General features: G+C 40.3%; 1 protein-coding gene across 3 annotated transcripts in view; it reads left to right on the top strand.

The window, feature by feature from the left end:
* The window catches only part of DOCK2 (dedicator of cytokinesis 2), a 518,836-nt gene that overhangs the window by 372,612 nt on the left and 125,012 nt on the right, over positions 1-21,212 (top strand). For all 3 annotated transcript variants that reach the window (XM_045027214.1, XM_045027215.1, XM_045027217.1), the window contains 2 exons: positions 3,680-3,778; positions 6,582-6,676. In XM_045027214.1, the coding sequence (XP_044883149.1) occupies positions 3,680-3,778; positions 6,582-6,676 (194 nt within the window). The remainder of the gene's footprint in view (positions 1-3,679; positions 3,779-6,581; positions 6,677-21,212) is intronic.

Here is a 21,212-nt window from a genome sequence, read left to right as displayed (position 1 = left end):
TTTTATTTTGGTTGCTTTTTGTTGACATGTATGTGGTTTTCACACATTTAAACTATGGACATATATTGTGACACACGAGGATAACTGTTTAATTGGCCACATGAACCAAATACCTTCCACCCTCATTTCATGTGCACACTTCCCAGCATGTAAAAAATACCCACAATATAACCAAGTGAATGTTTAACTTATACTAGATTAATATTGAAGGATAGTTTAATTTTACATTATTTGCTATTTTTCTCTAATGTTTTTGTTTTATTATTGCTTGTGGGACTTGTACATTATTTGAAGTTACTACAGCAACCTGTCACCATCTGATACGATAAAGTATGCTGGGATTAGGGTTGCTGGGGCGGAAGTTTGTCATCTTTCTCCTACAACCCTAACACTTTCTTAATGGTTCTTTTCCCATCAGTGCTACACGTGCAGCTCATGGACATTGACTTTAGTGGGAATGGGGCAAATAGACACCTCCCCTCTCCAAGGCTTACAAAGCCACATTTGATTTCTTGATTGAATATCTTATCATTGACTATGTGGTTTGTTTATACTAAATCTGTAAATAGCATAGTTTCTTTTCAGCTAACACTTTGCAGTATTTGTACTAAGGCTGCAAGACACACTCTACAGTTCTTTAAAGTTTGATGGATCGTGGTGTTTTCTGTTCTGAAGTTTTGAGCATTTACTGGAAGAGTGGGTTTCCTCATCTGTATCTCATTGCCCTTTGACATCCTAACTGATGTTTTTTGTTCCTGCTAATAATATAAGTAAAATATTCTAACAGCTACCTTTTTTTTTCAGACTGATGTATTTCATTTTTCTAAATGCTGTCAATTATTTGGTTAATGGACACTGCTTTGTTAAGAAGTTATATTGTCAATCTGGTGTGAAGATGTTTCTGTGCATGAAGGTGGTAAATTAATATACATAATTTCTTGCATGTTTTTATAATAATGTATTCTAAGCAAAAATCTTCCTGTTAACATCTTTTTAAGTATTCCTTCATCAGTCAAGTGTTCACAGTGATTACACTTATTTTTACACATGTTTGACCTAGTTTCAATCATGCATCTCTCCTGTGATTCATAAGAGACATCTTAACAAGGCTAAGCACAGCTGAAATGACCTGTCAAGTTTATTTGAATAACATCATCTTATCTGCAACTTTTTTTAATTTGCATTTAAATATTCGGTTCCCTACATACAGTGCTTCTTTAAAAAAGAAACTTAACAACATCATAGTCAACTAGCATGTTTGCAGGAGGTTCCTGATTCCAAATGTCTTATGCCCAAGTTATAAACATACAAGGTGAATTTAAAAACTGATTGCTTAAGTTGTGGAGTTTACTTTATTGTGAAGTAGTTCTTAAATATTATAAGATCCTTAGACAATGTAGGATAATTTAGATGAATATACATATAGTGCTGACAGAATTGTGAAGTATACTTAAGTTCTAACAGTGTGAGACTGGTGATGTTGAGAATGCCTGAGCACTTGTGAAATGAGAGGCTATACCTGTTTCTTGCTGGCTCTTGGAGAGGGGGAGAGCAAGTTTTCAACATAAGAAATCAAGTGGTTAATTATAATACTCAAGGTTGCTTCATGTAAATGATTAAAGGTCATAAACAAAGTTAATATACCAATATAAATTTAATATACTGTTCAGTCTTAACATGATATTGGGAAATGGGGTGCGGGGGTCGGATTTTTGACAGCAAACCTGCTATGCTGGCACCTTCCATTTCATATATCAACCAGTCACACTGCTGTGAAAGTTGACAGGTTTGCTGCCGGAAACTGTCTGACAAAATTGTGATATTTATTGGTAGCAGAACTGCTTTCATTAACCAACATATGTCAACTGTTAATTTCCACAATTCTCATTTACAAGTTACTAAAGACAGGCACTCATGCTAGACTGTAATACTAGATACTGCTAGACAGATTTTAAAAGTTGCAACAAATAAATTAACATTCTTAAAGTCATTTTGGCTGAACAGCAAGATAGTACATTTACTAGAGTCTAGTACAGACAGTGCTTTATCAGCAAATGGTTACTTCAAATTAGTGGGAGAAAACACATTCTGCAGCATCTCTTAAAGCTTCTTACAGAGAAAAATACAACACATGCTTTCATGTGAAATATTCTGTAATTTGTGTTGGCAGTTATTTCTTTCAAAATTAAAATCAAGACATTGGAAAAAAATAAGTCTCATCACTGCACCCACTGCAGCTTGCTATTCCTGGCAGTTGTGGATTTTAGTTCACAAAAGAGTCTAATTTGAGCAATACCTGTAAAAGTAAACTACTGTAGGACAGAAAATCAGCATTTCCTTTTAGAAGAGCATTAGTAACCAAAACCATACAAATCCTTACCTGAAAGCTTTGTGATTACCCACAGAAAATGTATCTTCTTAGGTTACATAGTAGGCAAGGTTCTGGCTAGCACTAATGTTACTCCAAAAAAAGGGTATAATAAGTCCTTTATATTGGAATTTTTACTGTTTATATGCAAGAACTGTACTGGGTCTGCTCACGTAGGAATAAATAAAAAAAGCAGTACAAACTGAACAGCAGCTACCATTTGAAAGTAAAAGACCTCTAGTGGCCATAACCTGAAGTTAAGAAAGGCTTCCCTTTTTTGCAGTATGTAGTAGCCAAAATGGTTGGGTGGGATAAACTGCAGCTGATACTTTACAGTAATGTGTGATCTTGTTGAATTTATGATGGTAACAAAATATAAAATCAATCAGAATTAAGAAAGGAATCTGATTTCCCAAAACCAGCACAAATTAGAAATGAACTTCTGGTTGGAAAGATCAGGGACTCACTTGTAAACTTATTTTAAGTTGGCACATTATCAACATAATTATTGTAATTTTTGCAAGATAAAAAAGTATCAATAGGAAGAGATACCGTGTTCCTCAAAGGGAAACTTCAGTCATTTAGCCTTACCCCTATATCCTGAAGGTTTGGCAAACAAGAAACACTTCTGTAAAATGAAATGGAAACCTAAGATTATAAATCACTTTCCATTTTATTTCAATTCTGTTTTAAAATTCAGAAGAATATAGTTTTACAGAATTTAATAGGGATGGAAACAGTTGGATCCTATACACATCTGATAGCGTTCAACAGAAGCTACTTGAAAAATCTAAAAAATGTAAGCAAATATCCTCTTATTTTAGATTTTTGTATCCTTACTGTAGAATTCTGTAGCAGGGATATAATTATTTTTTTATGAATATTCAAAAGGATCTTATGGAAAGTTTTCATTTTCTATGAATCTGTTATGCAAAAGTCCTATGGAATATCACATTCTTTTTAGGAATTTTAAACCACATACAAAGTCATGTCCTGTAGGAAGTTGAATTACTGTCTCTCACACTGAGTTCCCTTAAGAGTGATACCACTTTTTCAACGAAGAAAGTTGCTTTGAGTAGTATCCTCAGTATTTTTAGTTGTAAGTTATTGTTAAGCATATTTTACAATGTATACACAGTGAGAAGCCTTTCTTGCCTTTTGAAATTTCACATTATTGGGCTGGCACAGGTTTTGTTTGTTTTTAGTGATATAGTGATTTGGCATTGCAGGATATAATCCATTATTCTCATTTCCTTCTAAATCAACAATCTAGATGTGCATTTCCTTACTATTTTTTTTGTTTTGTTTTAGAGTCATTTTGTGGCATGCATGACAGCAATCTTAAACCAAATGGACAACCAACATTACTCCTTTTACATTGAAACCTTTCAGACAAATTCAGAACTAGTGGTAAGTATCCACATTTAAAGCTGGCAAATAGACAAATGGCTCTCAAATATTTCATATTCTGCACTGGACTACTCAGTACACTTGATTCTAGTAGCCATAATTGTTCAAGAAGAACAGATGGTTTCACCAAATACTAGTTATTTCTAAATATGGCGTATCATCAATAGGCTGATACACATCTGCCGTATCTCTTGCCCCATAGTCCCTGCAAGCTTACTTTTGCCCTGAAGAGTGCTTGAATGATACCTGGAGTTGGATGCTACCTCAGTCAGAAGCTTGCAAAGATATAGGTGTTGCTGCTGTAGGTAGATCATTGTCTTGCCTTTTTTGTTTGTTAGATAGTTTGCTAAGAGATGACTCTGCTAAATGGTAAACAACTCTTCAACAATTTTTCTCCAAAGTGCCTATATTAATATGCTCTCTACTGTGACTTTTTTCTATCTGTTCATCCATGGCTTATTTTTGCTCAGTGTAGTAAGCCTTTCACTTTTATTTTTAGCCTACAACTGCTATTTTACAGGACTTTGGTCCTAATTCTCTCTCCTCTTTATCTCCATTAACAACTCCATTGTTGACCCAGATTATATTTTTGTGCTGAGTAGCTACAGTTGACTGATTCTCATGGTGCATCTGGGTTTGCCCCAGTTTAGGCTACAAGTGCCTAGGACGGGGTGGCCAAACTACGGCTCGCAGGCCACATCCGGCCCGTGGGACCGTCCTGTCCGGCCCCGAGCTCCTGGCCCGGGAGGCTACCCCCAGCCCCTCCCCTGCTTTTCCCCCTCGCCAGCAGCCTCAGTTCGCTCGCTCAGCCACCGGTACAGTGCTCTGGGTAGTGGGGCTGTGAGCTCCTGGGGCAGTGCAGCTGCACAGCCCAGCCTGACCTGGTGCTCTGTGCGTGGTGGCAGTGGTGGCAGCAGCATGGCCTGGCTCCAGCGCCTCCAGCCACCGGTGCTCCAGGCAGTGCGGTAAGGGGGCAGAGAGCAGATGGGGTTGGATAGAGAGCAGGGGAGTTCGAGGTGGTGGTCAGGGGTCAGGGATGTGGATGCTGGTCATGGGGGAAACGGGGTTGAATGGGGGCAGGGGTCCTGGGGGGCAGTCAGGAAGGAGGGGGGGTTGGATGAGGTGTCAGGGGCAGGGATTCTGGCGGCAGTCAGGGGACAGGGAGAAGGGGTGGTTGGATGCGGCAGGGGTTCTGGGGGGCTATCAGGAATGAGAGGAGGGGTTGGATGGGGGTCTGGGGGCAGTCAGGGGACAGCGAGAAGGTGTGTGTGGATGGGGCAAGGGTTCCAGAGGGGCCATCAGGGAATGGGGGGGTTGGATGGGGCAGGAGTCTGGGGGGAGGGGGCAGATAGGAGGTGGGGGCTGGGCAATGGCCTCCTCCCCTAACCGGCCCTCCATACAATTTATGAAAACCGATGTGGCCATCAGGCCAAAAAGTTTGCGCACCCCTGGCCTAGAAGCTGCTCTAACATGCACCAGCTGACACCGTCCCCTAAATGGTTACAGTAGTTCTATGACCACACCCCTTTCCTTGTCCTCCCTGTTCTTGAAACATTCCTTGCACCCCTGGTCAGGTGTGGGCAGTGATGCAACTTCTGGATAAGACCAGCTTTTTGCCAGCTGAACGCTCCTGTAGGAAAATTCTCGAATTGCCAAATCCAGCTGCTTTTCAGACCCATGTACTGTCAGAGAGTTCAAATGGTGCAGATCACGGCAGATCCAAGACCAGCTAGTCTTACTTTTTGCAATTTTCCAAATGTGTCAGGCTATCTGGTACCATGGGGATATTTTGGTGTATTGTCATCTTCCAGGCACTTTGGGTGCTCAGAAACAGCCTATATTTAGCAATTTTACCAAAATCTATGTAGTGCAGTAATCCCTAATCTACTTGAGCAAGTCAGCAGGAAAGAATTGTTAAAAAATTATGTCATTATGCTTATTTTTTCTGCTTTTTAAATATATTTTTTGTTAATACTTCATTTTTTCTCAATAGCATAAAAATAATGTCCTGACAATGGAGATAATAAACATTTGTTTCCATATTATGCTGTTCAGAGACATTGTTCATTTTTGGTTACCCTTAACCAATTTGACTGTTAAGAAAGAGCCAGATCTTCTGGTGAGTGCCACTTATGTGGTATCAGTGGGAGTTGATGGCACTTTGAGTGACTGGCCTCACAATTCAGTAGCTGCCTCTTAAAGCTCATTACAGAAACCTTGGGGGTAAACCTCCATATATCAAACACTTAATGATAGAATAATTGTGTCAATAATTATCTTCCAATAATCTCTGTCTCTTTGGTAAGTGTTCTTTAGAAAAGAGAAGTGGTTTTTGTATGAATGATTGCATGTATTTATAAGTTTAAATGAATAATTTCTGGATATAACTTGCACTCTATCTTTAGAAATATGTATTTTGAAAAAAGCTAAATTAAAAAAAAAATTCTAAGAGATGACTCTTCTAAATGGTAAATAATTCTTCAACAATTCTACTCCCAAGTGCCGAAATTAACATGCTGTTTACTGTGAATTGTTTTTCTGTCCATTCATCTATGGCTTATCATTGCTCAAAAGTTCAGTGTAACACACCTTTATCTTTTATTTCTAGCCTACAACTTCTATTTTACAGGATTTTGGTCCCAATTCCACTGCCATTGATGTCATTGGTAGCTTTGCCATTGACTTCAGTGGGAACAGGATGGAGCCCTCTCCTTTGGTGCTTTCCACAGAGCAAAGAGTTGGCTTTGGAATATGAAGTTTGCAGGATATAAAATCATAGTTGTATTGTGTTTTGTTGTTCTAGGACTTTTTGATGGAAACATTCATCATGTTTAAAGATCTCATAGGAAAGAATGTTTACCCTTCAGACTGGATGGCAATGAGCATGGTGCAGAACAGGTAAATGGAGCCCTCAGAACAATTTAAAGGTTTCAGCAGTCTGAAAGGGAACTTGGTGCTAGTGAAGTGAACGTCTTATTCCATGTTTTAACACAAAAAATAGGCAGTGTTCCCTGTTCCAGATGCCTTTTCTGTTTTACTTCATATAAAAAATATTTACACTATCTGAGATAATTGACTTACATAATGCATGGAAAAAAACTGCCTGTGCCCTTGGTCCACTTTTCAAAGACTGACAAGCAAGAGGAAATGGGTCTCTAATAGACAGGTGTCAACACCACAAAGAAGAGTCAGAGTTGGTCTCCGTGTTGACAGGCTCAGTAAAGAGGCCCAGGAGTGAATAGAGGCTATCTAGATCCGGTCTATGAGAGTGCCTTCCAGTACTGTGTCTGTCGTGTGTGGTTTGTTCTGTGTCTCTTTATCTCTCCAGAGGGAGAATAGTATGTACCAGCCCCCCAAGAAAGCTCTGTCTCCTATATAATTGATCTTTACACTCATGATGGAAAGTTCCTTTGTTTCAGAGGAGCAGAGCTGTCAGCCATGGCCTCCATCCTAGACCTTTAGGCAATATTTTAGACATACTAGACCAGACCATCGAGGGCTTCTGAAGATAAGGACCCAGACTTTGAATTTGACTTCATATTCTATGAGAAGCCAGTGTTGAGAGTAGAGGACAGATCTGATGTACTCGCTGATGTAGCCCATGTCATTGAAGAGATGTGTTGCAGCTTTCTGTACAAGTTGGTGTTTCCTAAGGGTTGATGGCTTCATGCCCAAATATATTACAGGTATAATCCAGGTGGGAGGTAATGAAGGCTCATATAACTAAGGCCTACTGTGAATCCATAAAACTACTGGCTGACCTCTGGTAACCTTCTGTTGTTTTTTATGTTTTCTCTGCAATGCTTTCACCTTAAGAGTACATGTGCTTGCTTAGAGAGAGCTGTGTGGGAACTCTACTGGCAATTACAGTTGTTCATAGCCTTTGAAGAGAGAGCAAAGAGCAGAGGTTGGCCTGTTGAGGTATTCTGGCTTGCTGGCAGTATCACAGTACAGGCAGAGAACTGTGCAGCCTGGAAAAAACCCAGTCAGGAGGGAGGGAAATGTAGGTGAGGGGACAGCTGGGAGCAGAGGCCTAAAAGTGAGTGTCCATGGTGAACCACAGAGGGGCAATGCAGGTGCAGTTGCCCTAAATTGTGATAAAAGGGACGATTCCTTCTATGAATGAGGCATTAGCTATTTCAGTCATAAATGAGTACCATGACACTTTTTATCAGGCAGGAAAGGACTGAGGCTCAGGAGACTTTGTGGGGGGGGGTGTATTCCCAGATCTGCCACTGACTGACTTTGTGATCTTGGATAAGTCACTTAACCCTTCTGTGCCTCTCTTTCCCCCTCTCACCCTTTCTGTCCTGTCTATTTAGATTGTAAGCTCCCCAGGGCAGGCACTTTTTCATACTACATATATATACAGCACTTAACATGAAAGGAATCTCATTTGGGGTCTCCAGGAACTACTGTAGGACAAACAAAATCCCTGTGCTCCAGGATTGAGTTACATTGGGAAGGCAATATGAGAAGGCTCAGTATAGAAGTATCATTGTTTCTAAACATTTTGGGATATTCAGACTGACTTGTGGGTGGGGGGTTGGCGGGGAGGTTAGTATTTGTAGTCCATGACTGAGAGAATAGGGCAAGGGGTGAAGGGAGGTAAAGGGAAATACACTGCTGCTCTGAGCAGCTGTTCATTAATCCCTTTCACTTGTCCAGTTTTTGGATCGACATAGGCATTGGAAGATTCTTCTTTGTCTTATGTGGCAGATGGGCTCTTGGAATGTTTTTGTGGAGGGGCTGTGGCACCATCAGCCTAGAGTAGGAGAACTTGTACATAGCCAATTTTCCCTTCTATGTGTCCCATCCTGACCTATATGTTTTCTGACCAATATTTGCATGGTTTTCACCCCTTAACACCATTCTTTGGAGGGAAAGATAAATCTCATGGTGATAAAATATTTGAAATATGTAAGCAATACCATTTTCCAAAGTTTACTTGTCCCTAAAAGCCTTAAATTTATGTCTCCAAAGAGCAGTGGAAGCTAACTAAATTAATTTTTGGCATCATCACACTGAGGCCACCCCTTATTGAACTATATAATTAATAATGTAAGATGTAAACTTTACAATGTGGATTTTAAGTAGCTGTATATTGTAAGAACCATATGTTTTGTTTATAAGTGTCTCTAAACTTAGCCAGCTGAGCACCCACTAACTGCCAAATTCTGACATCATCTGAATAGATTTGCCTACGACAAAATGTTTGGGGCAGATCCTCGAGTGTTGATGTGCTTAGCAAAATATTTAAAGAATTCATGCTCCAAAGCAGTGGTGCTCCAAAACATGACAAACCTAATTCCTATTTTAACTTCTAAAAACTTCTTAACTGAAATCGGTTGCAGGAAGGCACCCATTGTTAGAATAATTCCCTCATCAAAGATCAATAGTCACTAAGGAAATGGCTGGATACCTGAATTTTATAGATATCACTGGTGGTAGACAGGTTCCTTTCAAACTTCCTCATTCAAGAACATCAGGACATCTGTTCCTTAAGTGTAATATCAACATATTGGCAATTTGGCACAGCTGTAATCCTGCTCATTTGTGCTTCATGTTATTTAAGGGGATTGATAGATTTTCTTGAGATGAGCACTCAGGATTTTACCTGAAGTCTATCATCATTCTTAGACTGTCTCCAGGTGCTTTTAGTTTGGCTTAAAAAAAAGAAGGCAGGAAAATATAATATCTCCATTCTTTAGATATGTAATGGGCTGATCCTGATTCCATTTGCCATTCAAATAAATGGAAACAGGACTGTACGTTCCCAGTGATTAAAATTTCTGTAAATGACTAAGCCAGTTGTGTTTGAACAATACATTCTTAAATGTCAAAATAATCACATTGTTCATTTCTTTCAGACTTATGTCCTGCATAGAAATATTTTACTTGTAGGGTCATTGTCATGAACAAATCAGAGTTTAATAAGCTACTTTTTTAACTTATTGTAGTTCTCTGAAATATTTCATATTGTCGGAATGGAAATAGTATATGTGTGTAACATACATCCAAAGATACGCACAGTGTATACTCATATCTTCAGAATTGTTGTATTACAATATGTGTGCAGAAGTGCCATTCATGCTCAACCATGACCATGACCAATACTTACCATTTTTAATGCAAATTGCTGTTAGTGTGGGTGAGTCAGCACTGCAGAATTAGCCAATGGTGACCAGCATCGAAGGACGCCTAGTCCAGGTATAAGATCCCCACTGCAAAGCTCTACCTGTGTCACTGTGTCCTCACAGTTTCTGCACTCACCTCTGTGTGTCTGAAGGCAAAACCCATCGTTGTTTGTGCTGGGACACACTGATTCTTCCCAGTCAATTTTGGGACAATTTGTCTGTCTTTCAGGGGGCAATATAAAAAGGCACTGGAGGACTATCAGTGCTCCAATGATTTAGTCTGCATCACTCACCGCAATACGTGGGTGGGTTGCAGTCCAAGTTAAAGCGTAGACTGAGCTCTATATATCCTCCCGCTCCCCCTCACAACTGAATAAGGTAGCCTAGGCTTAAAGCACCTCCAAACCCAGGCAAAATGTTTGTATGTAGATAAGGTAAGACAGGGGGTTGGGCTAAAACTTGGGTAAGAGTCTGACATTACCTCTGCAGTGACTGTGCACCCCAAAAGTGTTCTGAGAACATCTAGAATGAACCAGGCAATACAAATTATTTATTGTTACCTGCCTCAGTTTTTGTCACAAATTGGCAGTCTTGGCCTTTCCCAAGCCCGCTCTGTTAACCTAGCTAATCACTTGAGTACTCCTCCTTGTGAAGCATGAGCTCCTTCAGCTGAGCCTGAGGACCAGCTAGCTCAGCCTCCAGCCAGATTAATGTGCTTAGCTGGGTTAGGGTATGACTCCCTGATTGACCGGGCTGCCTGACTGGTTGAAGGAAGCCCCTAAGCCTGCTTTTAAGGTCACTGAGCAGCAGCAGGTCATTGGCTGCTCAGTGTGTGTGCCTGCAGCTGCAATCACTCTTGTGCCTTCCTGGTTTCCAACTAGGGTGACCAGACAGCAGGTATGAAACATCGGGGGAGGGTGGGGGTAATAGGCACCTATATAAGACAAAGTCTTGAATATCAGGACTGTTCCTATAAAGTTGGGACATCTGGTCACCCTATCCCCAGCCTTGACACTTCCTTGTTCCTGTCCTACTCCAGTCCACTCCAGTCTTGCTTCTGACTCTGTCTCCAACCCATCGCTCTGGTTCCTGGCTCCCAGCTCCTGTTCTAACCACTAAGCCTGATTCTTGTTCCAGCCAGTAGGCCTGACCACCCATGCCCCAGTCATGACACTCCTAGTGCTATAGCTGCACAGATCCAGGAAATGAAAATGGAAATCACTTACTGTGCTGTGTTTGAGAGGAGAGGCTGGTATAAACAATGTATCTAATTTTTCAAAAGTATATCTTAAGGCAAGAAAAAATACTTGACAATGCACAAAATGACAATAGGCGCCTTAGGAAAGCCTAGTTAGGTAGAAAACATGACTAGAAGGTGTAGAAGCATGCTACTTTTTTTTCTTAGTTGTTCTAGATATCAGACACATTAGTACTTCCGGGTCTGTCTAGTCTACCGATTGCGCGCACACACACACACACACACACTTAACATTCAAAACATCATTTGAAAGATATAATGTTATAAAATGTTTATAATAAAGCACAAAATGAAGGAAGGGGGAGAATGTCTGAGAAACAGATGGCATTTGTGTTGTAGTGTGTGGTTTGCCTAATACCATCTTGGTTTTCTCAGGTTTGAAACTCCTCTTGTCCCATTGGGAGAGTTTCATTTAGGGGTGCCAACCCTCCAAGATTGACCTGGAGTCCCCAGAATTAAAGATTAATCTTTAATTAAAGATTATGTCATGTGATGAAATCAAAATTGGAAACCCTAGTTTCATACCTTCCATGGATGGGGGGTTGGTTAGCTCTTACACCTGGTGGTGGATAATAGGATATCCTCCCACCATTATTTGGCAGTGATTTGTTTGACTAGGTAAGGATAATCAGAGCATGTTTCCAGAGCCCAGATGGGATTAGATTGCCTTTGTTTAACCTATTTTCCATTGTGGGGTCTGGGGGGGGGAGGAAGGTGTGAGTGTCTCCTCTTCTCGCCCCCAGCTGTCCTCGGGGGCAGAGAAACAGGAACTGGGTTGTCATAGGGGTTTCTTTAACTCTCTACTCCTGGGGGAATTTGTGTGTGTGTGTGTGTGTGTGTATTGTTACAGGCACACTCGCTGACAGGTATTTTGAAATAAATTACCAAAATAATTGAAACTGGCGTGATTATATAGTGTTATTTTGACAAATAAAATTTGCAGAATTTTAAAATATTGTGCACACAATTTTTAATTCTTTGGTGCAGAATTCCCCCAGGAGTAATTATTGGAATGGAGAGGGCAGAGGATAACTGATTAGTTGGTATTTGTGGTCCTCCTGGAAGAAGTACATCTTTAGGAAGAGACTTGGTTAAACTGAATTGAACTATTAAGCTACCAAATTCAATTTTGATGATGTTGATTGGGCTTTTACCTAGAATTTCAGTGGAATGGTCTTTCCAGAAGAGATCTGCTGTTTTTGTGTTTTGTGACTCAAATGTGGTTTGGTTTATGCTGACAGAAATTAGGAGTCAGAGATGCCTGGACTCTGTTTAAAATGTTCTTAGAATCATGGCTACATAGTTACCCCAGGCTTTCCTCTTACTCCCTTTCCTGGCAGGACTGGGGGAGTTGTTGTCTAGGCACATTCCTGCTGATCATTCATAGTTGCTCTCAAAGTAAAATTCTATGGACAGCAATTACTACCAGGTTGTTTCACTGTCTGAGGCAGGTTTAGGTTCATAATGAGCAAATCTAATTGAATAAAAATTTCTTCTACCCTCTTGTGCTTCTCCTATTAGCAATTACTTTATGTGTCAGGAGATTAATCTGAAAAAGCAGCAATTTAGTATTTGGTAACTAACCAATCCCTTGTTTATTTGCAGGCATATAAAACTTTTCTTGTCTAAATTGCTCTGCACATCTAGGAAAACATATCAGCTTCTGCATCATTCATGAATACAGTATTTTTAATTCTACAGAGCAATAACATGTCTATCATTGCTCAGATCATATTCCTTTGGGGATCATCCAGTATCTACATTGCATCAGTTGACATTAGAAATTCACTTGTGATATTACACTTTGTCCACAATGTCCCCTTATGACTAATAATTCTGTGGGCCAGTTTGATCCAGACAGGCTTAGGGTTTATATTTATATTGCTATAAAGCTTCCATGTTCCAGCCAAATGAAAATGTTTAAAGAGATGGTCAGATTAAAAATCATAGATTGTAAAGAAATGTATTTATCAGGGCTGCTAACAACACCTTACATTATTTAACTATGTACATTTTGCTGCTCTCTGAGCTTGGCTGGTGAAAATTATTTAGGTCTGTTTTACTTTCAGGCTCTTAATGCTGTAATGCTGGGGCATCCACTGCTGCAGGGAAAGGTTGTAGTCATTGGTGGTGGTTTTGTTTTGTTTTTATTGTAGAACCATTTCTGTTGTTCTTATATCTTTAAAAAGCTAAATTTGAAGCTAAATTTGATTTCTCAGAGTGCCTTTTTAAACACTTAAATTACCGCAGACAATAGTGGTGATAGGAAAATCTTGGGGAGTGCAGGTTGGGTTTTTTTAAGATGATAAGAAAGTGTTGATGGGCCCAACATTGCATTCATAAGCATTCAGCACACTTAGAACCCATATTTACTGTGCAGTGGATTATTTATAGGACATTTTAAACCTCTTAGGGAACTTTTTACCAAGAAAGTCCCCATTCCTGAATTTGGAAAAATGTAAATGACAGATTGTAAGGCAGCTCTATTGAGAAATCCAGCCAATGGCAGAGTGTAGTTGATGCTGCCTCTCTATAGGCATTCACAAAGCCCGACAGGCCTGCTAAATGCTTCTATTCATTTTTCTGTTGTTTTGCATCCAGCAGGAAAAGTGCTGGCTGTAGCAATGGACTAGGGTGACCAGATGTCCTGATTTTATAGGGACAGTCCCGTTTTTTGGGTCTTTTTCTTATCTAGGCTCCTATTACCCCTATCCCCATCCCGATTTTTCACACTTGCTGTCTGGTGACCCTACAGTAGACTGATTTTTTCTGGTGCACTATACATATACTGCAATATGCAAACATAAAAACAGAATGCATGCAGTTGGAGGCAAAAGGAAGCAAAGTGTAGTTAAGTTGCACAAGCTTTGTCCTGCCTATAGCTAAAAGTGGTTCATTATACTGCATGTGATGTATGGGACTCCCTGACCAGTCTCGCTCACATGCCCTAGACAGGGGAGTGTCAGTGGTATCACAGCTATTTACACTAATTATGGATGACCTCATAAATAAAGACTGTTTGACTGGAGCCATGAGTGGGTTACATAATGTTCTACTTAGCAAGCAGAATTATTTTTGCATTATATATTGGCTTAAATTTTACCTCTGAATTTGCTGTGCTATCTGTACAGAGTTTAGCTTTGCCCAACTTGGATTTGTTTTGAACCACCTATGAATAGAGCTTTACTGACTACTGAACAGTTAATCCGATAAAGGAGAAAAGTTCCCTAGTCTAATTGAAGAGAATGGTTGTCACCCTGCATCTCTAGTGACACTCCCTTTATTTCCTTCTCATGTCAGTTTTTCCTGCCTTACCTACTCTCCTACTTCTGAGCATTGCTACTGGTCTGTCACAATGAACAGCTCCTCTTACTGGTATAATAGGGAGCTATACTCCCCACTGTAACGTTCCTTTCATATAGAACACTCAATTTAACAATTTTTAAACTGACTTCTCATATGATTACCACTGTACTCCATGAACAAACCCAAATAGCAAAAATATGGCTTCATTCGTCTGTGGTCTTAAGCATGCTTTTAAGTTGAATAGCACTAATGGCTTCTTGGGTTTCCCCTGCCACTTACAAATGTTACAGGGAAATGTTGTATGCAGTGTTGTTGTAGCCATTGGTCCCAGGATATTAGAGAGAGAAGATGGGTCAGGAAATATTTTTATTGGACTAAGCTCGGTTGGTGAGAGAGACAATCTTACACAGAGCTCTTCTTCAGATCTGGGAAACTAACCCAGAGTCTCACTGCTAAATATAATGAACAGATTGTTTAGCAGAAGTAATTAACACATTTCAAGGGACTGTTCAAGGTGAAATGTTGTCAAATGTGAATGTATCCTAATTCATGTATTAGATCTAGTGAATAGAGGGCAAAAAATGATGAAGGGGCGTGCAGATAATAATTTTAATGTTAGTGTCTTCCTCTCTGTATCCCCAAATGCTTTGGGATAAATAATCCAAAGCAAGCCAGTGGTGTAAATTACAAAATGCACTGGTGTAAAAGATCTTTGCAAACATATCATGAAAATGTGCTATCTGGGGCACAAAATCTGCTTTCCCATTTCTATGATGATAGTCATGGAAAAAATATTTTATTGTTCTATCCAAAAGGATTATTTGCTGCAAATAGAATATCTTAAGACTGCGGTAATGACATTGTACAAATATTTGAATAAATAAAAGCATTTAGCCACAGGGGGAATAGAAGAAAAGAGAAAGAAGAAAAGGATATATTTTAAAGTAAAGTTTGAGAAGAGATGTTAACTTTGAGACTGAGACGCTCTTGGCAACACTGTTCCAAGTAGCAAGAGTTGAAGAGAAGACTAATATACAACAGTAGGTGACCTTCTGAAAAGTGGGGGGGAGGGGAAGCGAAGATGAATATTAGATAAGCAAAGAGGAGAGAATCAGAGAGCAACATGCAAGATCATGAGAGTTTTAACCATAAGAAAGGCACTTTAGAACTGTCATTCAATATTTGGGAGGCCAGTAGACTCATTTGAAGATGGGAGTGAAAGTGTTACCGAGGGGTTTCAGAACCAAAGCAGTGGTAACTTAATTGTTTCTCTCCAGGCAGTGTCAGGAATAAATAAATGGGGGTACAGCTCATCCGTCTGATAAATGATTGATACAAGCAAGAGTGCTTTTACCTAAAACTACTTTCTTATTAAATCTCAAGCACACACACACACACACATCCTGTCGCAGTAAGGTTAGAGCATTTCAAAACATGTATATTTACCTAAAAAGTCTGAAATGACTTCAAGAAATCAACAGCCAGGGGGCTGCTGGTGAACTTAGCTCTGAAATCCTTGCCCTAAGGAAAGCTTCCTCAGACTGTTCCAAAGCACACTTTATAACTAAACTTTTTATACATTTTATAAATTTTCTCTGGACAAAGCATATAATTCATAAATAGCCTCTATTAGGCTAACAATTTCCCTAGCAACAGCCAATAACAATTCATTATTCTCCTTACCAGCGAAGCATTTCTGGTCATAACAATGACAACATGTAAGTTGGAGCCACCTAAAACCAAGGATGTCCAAATATTCCTTCTGTTTTCATGGAACCTTAACTCTCTGTCCCAACCTCCCATTCTGATAGCAAAACTGCAAACATGCAGTTATATGGCCTTGTCTCTCAAGTTCCTAAAACTGTCTCTAGTTATGTGATTTTTGGGTTTCAGTGGCTGAACGTACAAAATTGCTGGCTTCAGTACTGTCAAGTTCTTGTTTAACAAAAGGGCCACACTTATTCATATGTGAGAGTTGGGGTGGAATTGGAGGAAAAAAACAGGGTGGTACTCTCTCAAGTTCTGCCCTCAGACAAAGTGCTATCTGCTTGAAGGCAGAAGCAGCAAGGTGTGCGGGCCATGTTGCAGAGATAGTGGCAGGCAGGTTAACAGTCATAGGAGAATTGTAGGAGGGAGAAAGACAGATTATAAAGAAGAGGCAAATGGGAGATGTAAGATGAAGAGGGAGAAAATGGCGTTGAAGTAGCATTTCAAAATGTTCCTTTTCTGTTTTGAAAACAAATTAGTTAAAATACGCTTATTTGGTAAAGACAGTGTGTGAATATGGAGGAGTCCTTTGTTTCTGAGTGGAAATAAACCCTGCATTCAATTTTCACCCATTTGTAGATTTTTTTTTTCTTTAACTGGGGTGGAAGGAAGCATCAAAATGTACCAGGAGGACAGGAAAACAGCATTATGAAGAGCTAAACATACTAAAACTAGCAAGGAGCTTGGCTGGCAATGTAGAAAGCATCAAGATCAATAGTCCATGTCACAGAGAGTGGTCGATCCTCCAAAGAGTTTTGGTTGTTTACATAGTATTGACTCTCCTCTTTATTTCCAGTTGCTGAAGTGCATTAAAAGATGCTAAAAGTACATTATTTACATTACATTTGATGGGCAGGGAGGAGTGTCCCATCAATTTCTCCATTTAATTGTGATTCATTCTTTGAAAACTTTTGAGAACTTTGTTTTAGGCTGAAATTCCAATCAGTTATGTCTATGGTCTTGGTCCTTTTGTGTCATGAACTTATTGACATGAATGAAATATTTATCAGGTTGCTCAAAGGAAGTTTATTAACACTGATAATATATACATATTATATGTTATGGAATGAAGTGTGTGTGTGTGTGTGTGTGTGTGTAAAAATACACAAACAATGGTCACCATTAAAAACCTAATTGTCCTGGACATTTATTATTTTTATTTTTTGCTGCTCTTTATACAATAAACATAAGAAATAATGGTCACTTCATGTCAGGTTAGCTTAGACAAAAAATGGTAAGGGTGACACATGCACATGTGCACGCACACACACTTCTTTAAAACAATACTGTTATAAAGTATAACTAGGGATGGCGTTTATGTTCTACACTACTGCCTGCAATGCAATGCACTCCATCCCACATCAATCAGAATTCCATTCAGTGATGTCCCCCAGCACTTTTATTGCAATCATTTATGGAAGGTCTTGAATATTCTTGTACTGTACAAAAGCTCTGGTGATTTATTTTCATAGTTCATCTGAAAATGAAAGTTGTGTCATCCACAAGATAACTGATTTTTTTTAAAATTTAATTCAGAGAAAAAGTCACAATGAAAAACTAATATTTTCAGCGCAGGTTAGTTTCTATGACGAGTTTTTTATGCAAGATGTTTGGTCTTATGGGCAAGGGGAATGCTTGGGTAAAAGTAAAATTGCTAATGAACAAGACTAGTTGTTGACAATATTAACAAAGTATCAGAGCATAATATTTATGGGTTTCTTTAATGTAATAATACCAACCTGGTTTTAACAGCCAAGGGAAAATTGTATTTTGTTGCCTTAAAGCTTATATTAGAATTTATGTTCCAATTAGAAGTGTTCTGGTGTGTTTTTATTTATTGATTCATTAAAAAAAAACCAAGAGCATAAACCTCCATACTTTTATATTCAATTGGTTTAATTTTCCAAATCTGTTTTGCATTGGGTAACTGAGAGATGAGCAGCCAGGTATAAAATGTTAAAACAATGCTAGTTCTTAAAAATCCTAAACATTATTTTTCCAAAAATCCCGGTGTGCAGGTTAGACCTGCTGAGGCAATGGAAAGGGAACAATGAGCAACCACTTGACAGATAGGCTATTTCTCATATGCAAAGTAAACGAGACATTTTAAATGGTTTGGGCCTGGTTTTCCACTGCTTTATAACTTGTGCAGTCATTTGCGTGTACTTTGAAAGTTTCTAACAGACTACAAATGTTCTAGGTGGATAGAATAGGATCATAGAATCACAGGCCATGTCTTCACTATGGAGACTATCGCGGCATAGCTACGGTGCTGTAGCTCTGCCAGCATAACCCTGTTGTGAAGACACAACCTATAGTGTGATGGGGAAGGGGTTTTTCCATTCCTGTAGGAACTCCACCTTCCTGAGTGGCGGTAGTGACCTAGCTGTGTTTGCACTGGGAGTTAGGTTAGCATAGCTATGTTGCTCAGAAGTATAGATTTTTCACACCCCTGAAAGCCATGCCTATGTTTTATGTATAGACCAGGCCATAGAGTTCAAATCTAGTCTGGCCTCTTGTATATCAAAGTCCACCAAAAGAAACCTGCACTTGCATGCTAAACCCAACAACTGAAATAAGATCAAAGTATTACAGCCCACAGGAGATTACATTATTATGTTACACAGGCTCTTGATCTTCAGATTATTTTTCTGCAACAAATTATATTTTATAATTTTGGTAAGACATTTTGTTCTGTGAATCACATTTCCTTTCTAACATTTTTAACATAATCATTGACCATGTGCATTGTATTAGAGGTAGGCAAAATATTTCTGATGAATCATGTACTTTTCAAAATGTGTCTGAGTTCAAGAAACATTCTCAAAACTAGAGCAGTTTCATAAATTGTTGCAGTAGTAACGTTTCACACATGCTTTTGCTATTCGGCTGACAGAAGATTTTTGTAGCGAACTCTTCTATTACTCTTAGAACTTTGAGGTGAGTTGGTTGGCTGCAATAGGTCACATAAGATACAAAAAGTATTCGTACACATTTCATAAATGGCAGGTATATTTGATATGGTCAACAGGCTTGTAGAAACTGTTCTGACTCCATTTTCTCAGAATGGCTGCAGTTTATGTGCTCTCTGATCCAGTTCAGAAGAAAGAAAACCATCAGCAGTAATCTTTAGTTCGATTGTAACTCTGGCACAGGGACTGTCTTTTTGTTCGGTTTGTACAGCGCCTAGCACAGCAGGGTCCTGGTCTGTGAGCAGGGCTCTAGCCACTAGTACAATACAAATAATTATAATCTTTGTGCTGCTCACTGCTGTGTGTGCTCCCACTTCCAAGACATCTCAGGATTTGGCAGTAGGGTGCCAACTTTCTAATCTCACAAAACTGAATACCCTTGCCCTGCCCTGACCCTTTCTCCATCCCCTCCCCACCCCCCATCGTTCACTCTCCTTCACCTTCATTCACTTTCAATGGTCTGGGGCAGGGAGTTGGGATGTGGGAGAGGGTAAGGGCTCCAGCTGGGGATGCAGGCTCTGGGGTATGGCTGGGGATGAGGTGTTTGGGGTGCAGGTGGGGGCTCAGAGCTGCAGCAGGGTGCTGGGGTGCAGGAAGATGTGAGGGGGTGCAGGCTCCAGGTAGCGCTTACCTCAGGTGGCCGGCACATACCTCTGGCTCCTGGGGGGCACCTGGGGGTGGAGGACAGGGGGCTCTGCATGCTGCCCGTGCCCGCAGGTACCTCCCCAGCAGTTCCCATTGGCTGGGGTTCCTGGCCAATGGAAGCTGTCGGGATGGGGCTTGGGTTGGGGCCGTGCACAGAGACCCCCCTGGCTACTCCTGAGCCTAGGAGCCAGACATGCCAGCTGCTCCTGGGAGCCGCGTGGAGCCAGGCAGGCAGGGAGCCTGCCTTAGCCCCGCTGCACTGCTGACTGGACCGGGTGTTCTGGTCCAAAAACAGATGTCTGGCAAGCCTAGACACCAGGGTGACAAATGTTCCATCTGCCATTGAGAACAGAAAAGAGAATCAGGCCACTGGTTTTCTTCTCAAGAAGATGATGTAGGAGTTTGAGTGGTGGACAACTTTGTGGAATTAGATTGTGGAGTTCTCAGCAGAACTGAATAAGCATCTAAACTGAATTTTTGGGAGTTTTCCTTCCATGCTAGATTTAATTAGTTAATTAGTTTTTGTTATAGTGAAGCTGGTTTAATGCACGGTTTTTACAAGTCATTAGGGTTTGCATGAACATTTTATTCCCCTTCATCGGCACACAGTGGCAAAATGAGGACAAGGCATATGGATGGATTTTAAGTGGCAGGCTGAAACTTTCATTAAACTTAACCCCAGGGGAGGGGTGCTACCTACCTATCACCCATACTCCAATACCAGCCATTTAAATGGTTTCAGTGCTGTGGTTACATGCCTCCTACTTATATCCCGTAACTCAGAGTAGGCTCTTCTCAGCCTGCCCCTCAGGACTCAGTTTGCTTTGAGTCCCACCAACCCCGTGAAGGGGACAGAGGGTGCAGAAGGGTGGGGACTTCAGCCCCTGAGGGCTCCTCATGTCTCACCCTATCCTATGATCCCAAGGCTTATCACCAAAATCCCAGGTCTTTTACTTCTGGTGTCTGTTCATTTGTGCTCTAAATCTTACTGGGAACTGGCTGCAAGTTGTAACAACTCATCCAAGTACCTCAGTTAGCTGCTAAGCACATTCCTGCTTAGCTCACTGTGCCTTGAAGGTGCTGCAAGGAAAGTGAAAAATCTCTCCTGTCCTCTGCCAATTGGCTCATGGGAGAAAATTTCTCTCCTGACCTCCAAATGGGTGATCATGTAGAAATGCAGCATCTGTCAGGCTGAATTCCCATTACTAGCTTAGGGGGGCTGCTGGAATGGAGCTGAAAGAGCCTCCACATGGCCTCTATTCCAGCTTAAATCCTGGGAGCTGGGAAATGCTGGCCAATCAGCACCTCTCTCCCCTCCCCAACTGACCAATGGGTGCCAGAGAGTTGGG

Source organism: Mauremys mutica, chromosome 8, assembly GCF_020497125.1.
Source record: "Mauremys mutica isolate MM-2020 ecotype Southern chromosome 8, ASM2049712v1, whole genome shotgun sequence".
Classification (NCBI taxonomy): Eukaryota; Metazoa; Chordata; order Testudines; family Geoemydidae; genus Mauremys; species Mauremys mutica.
This window is presented reverse-complemented; position numbering and strand designations above follow the sequence as displayed.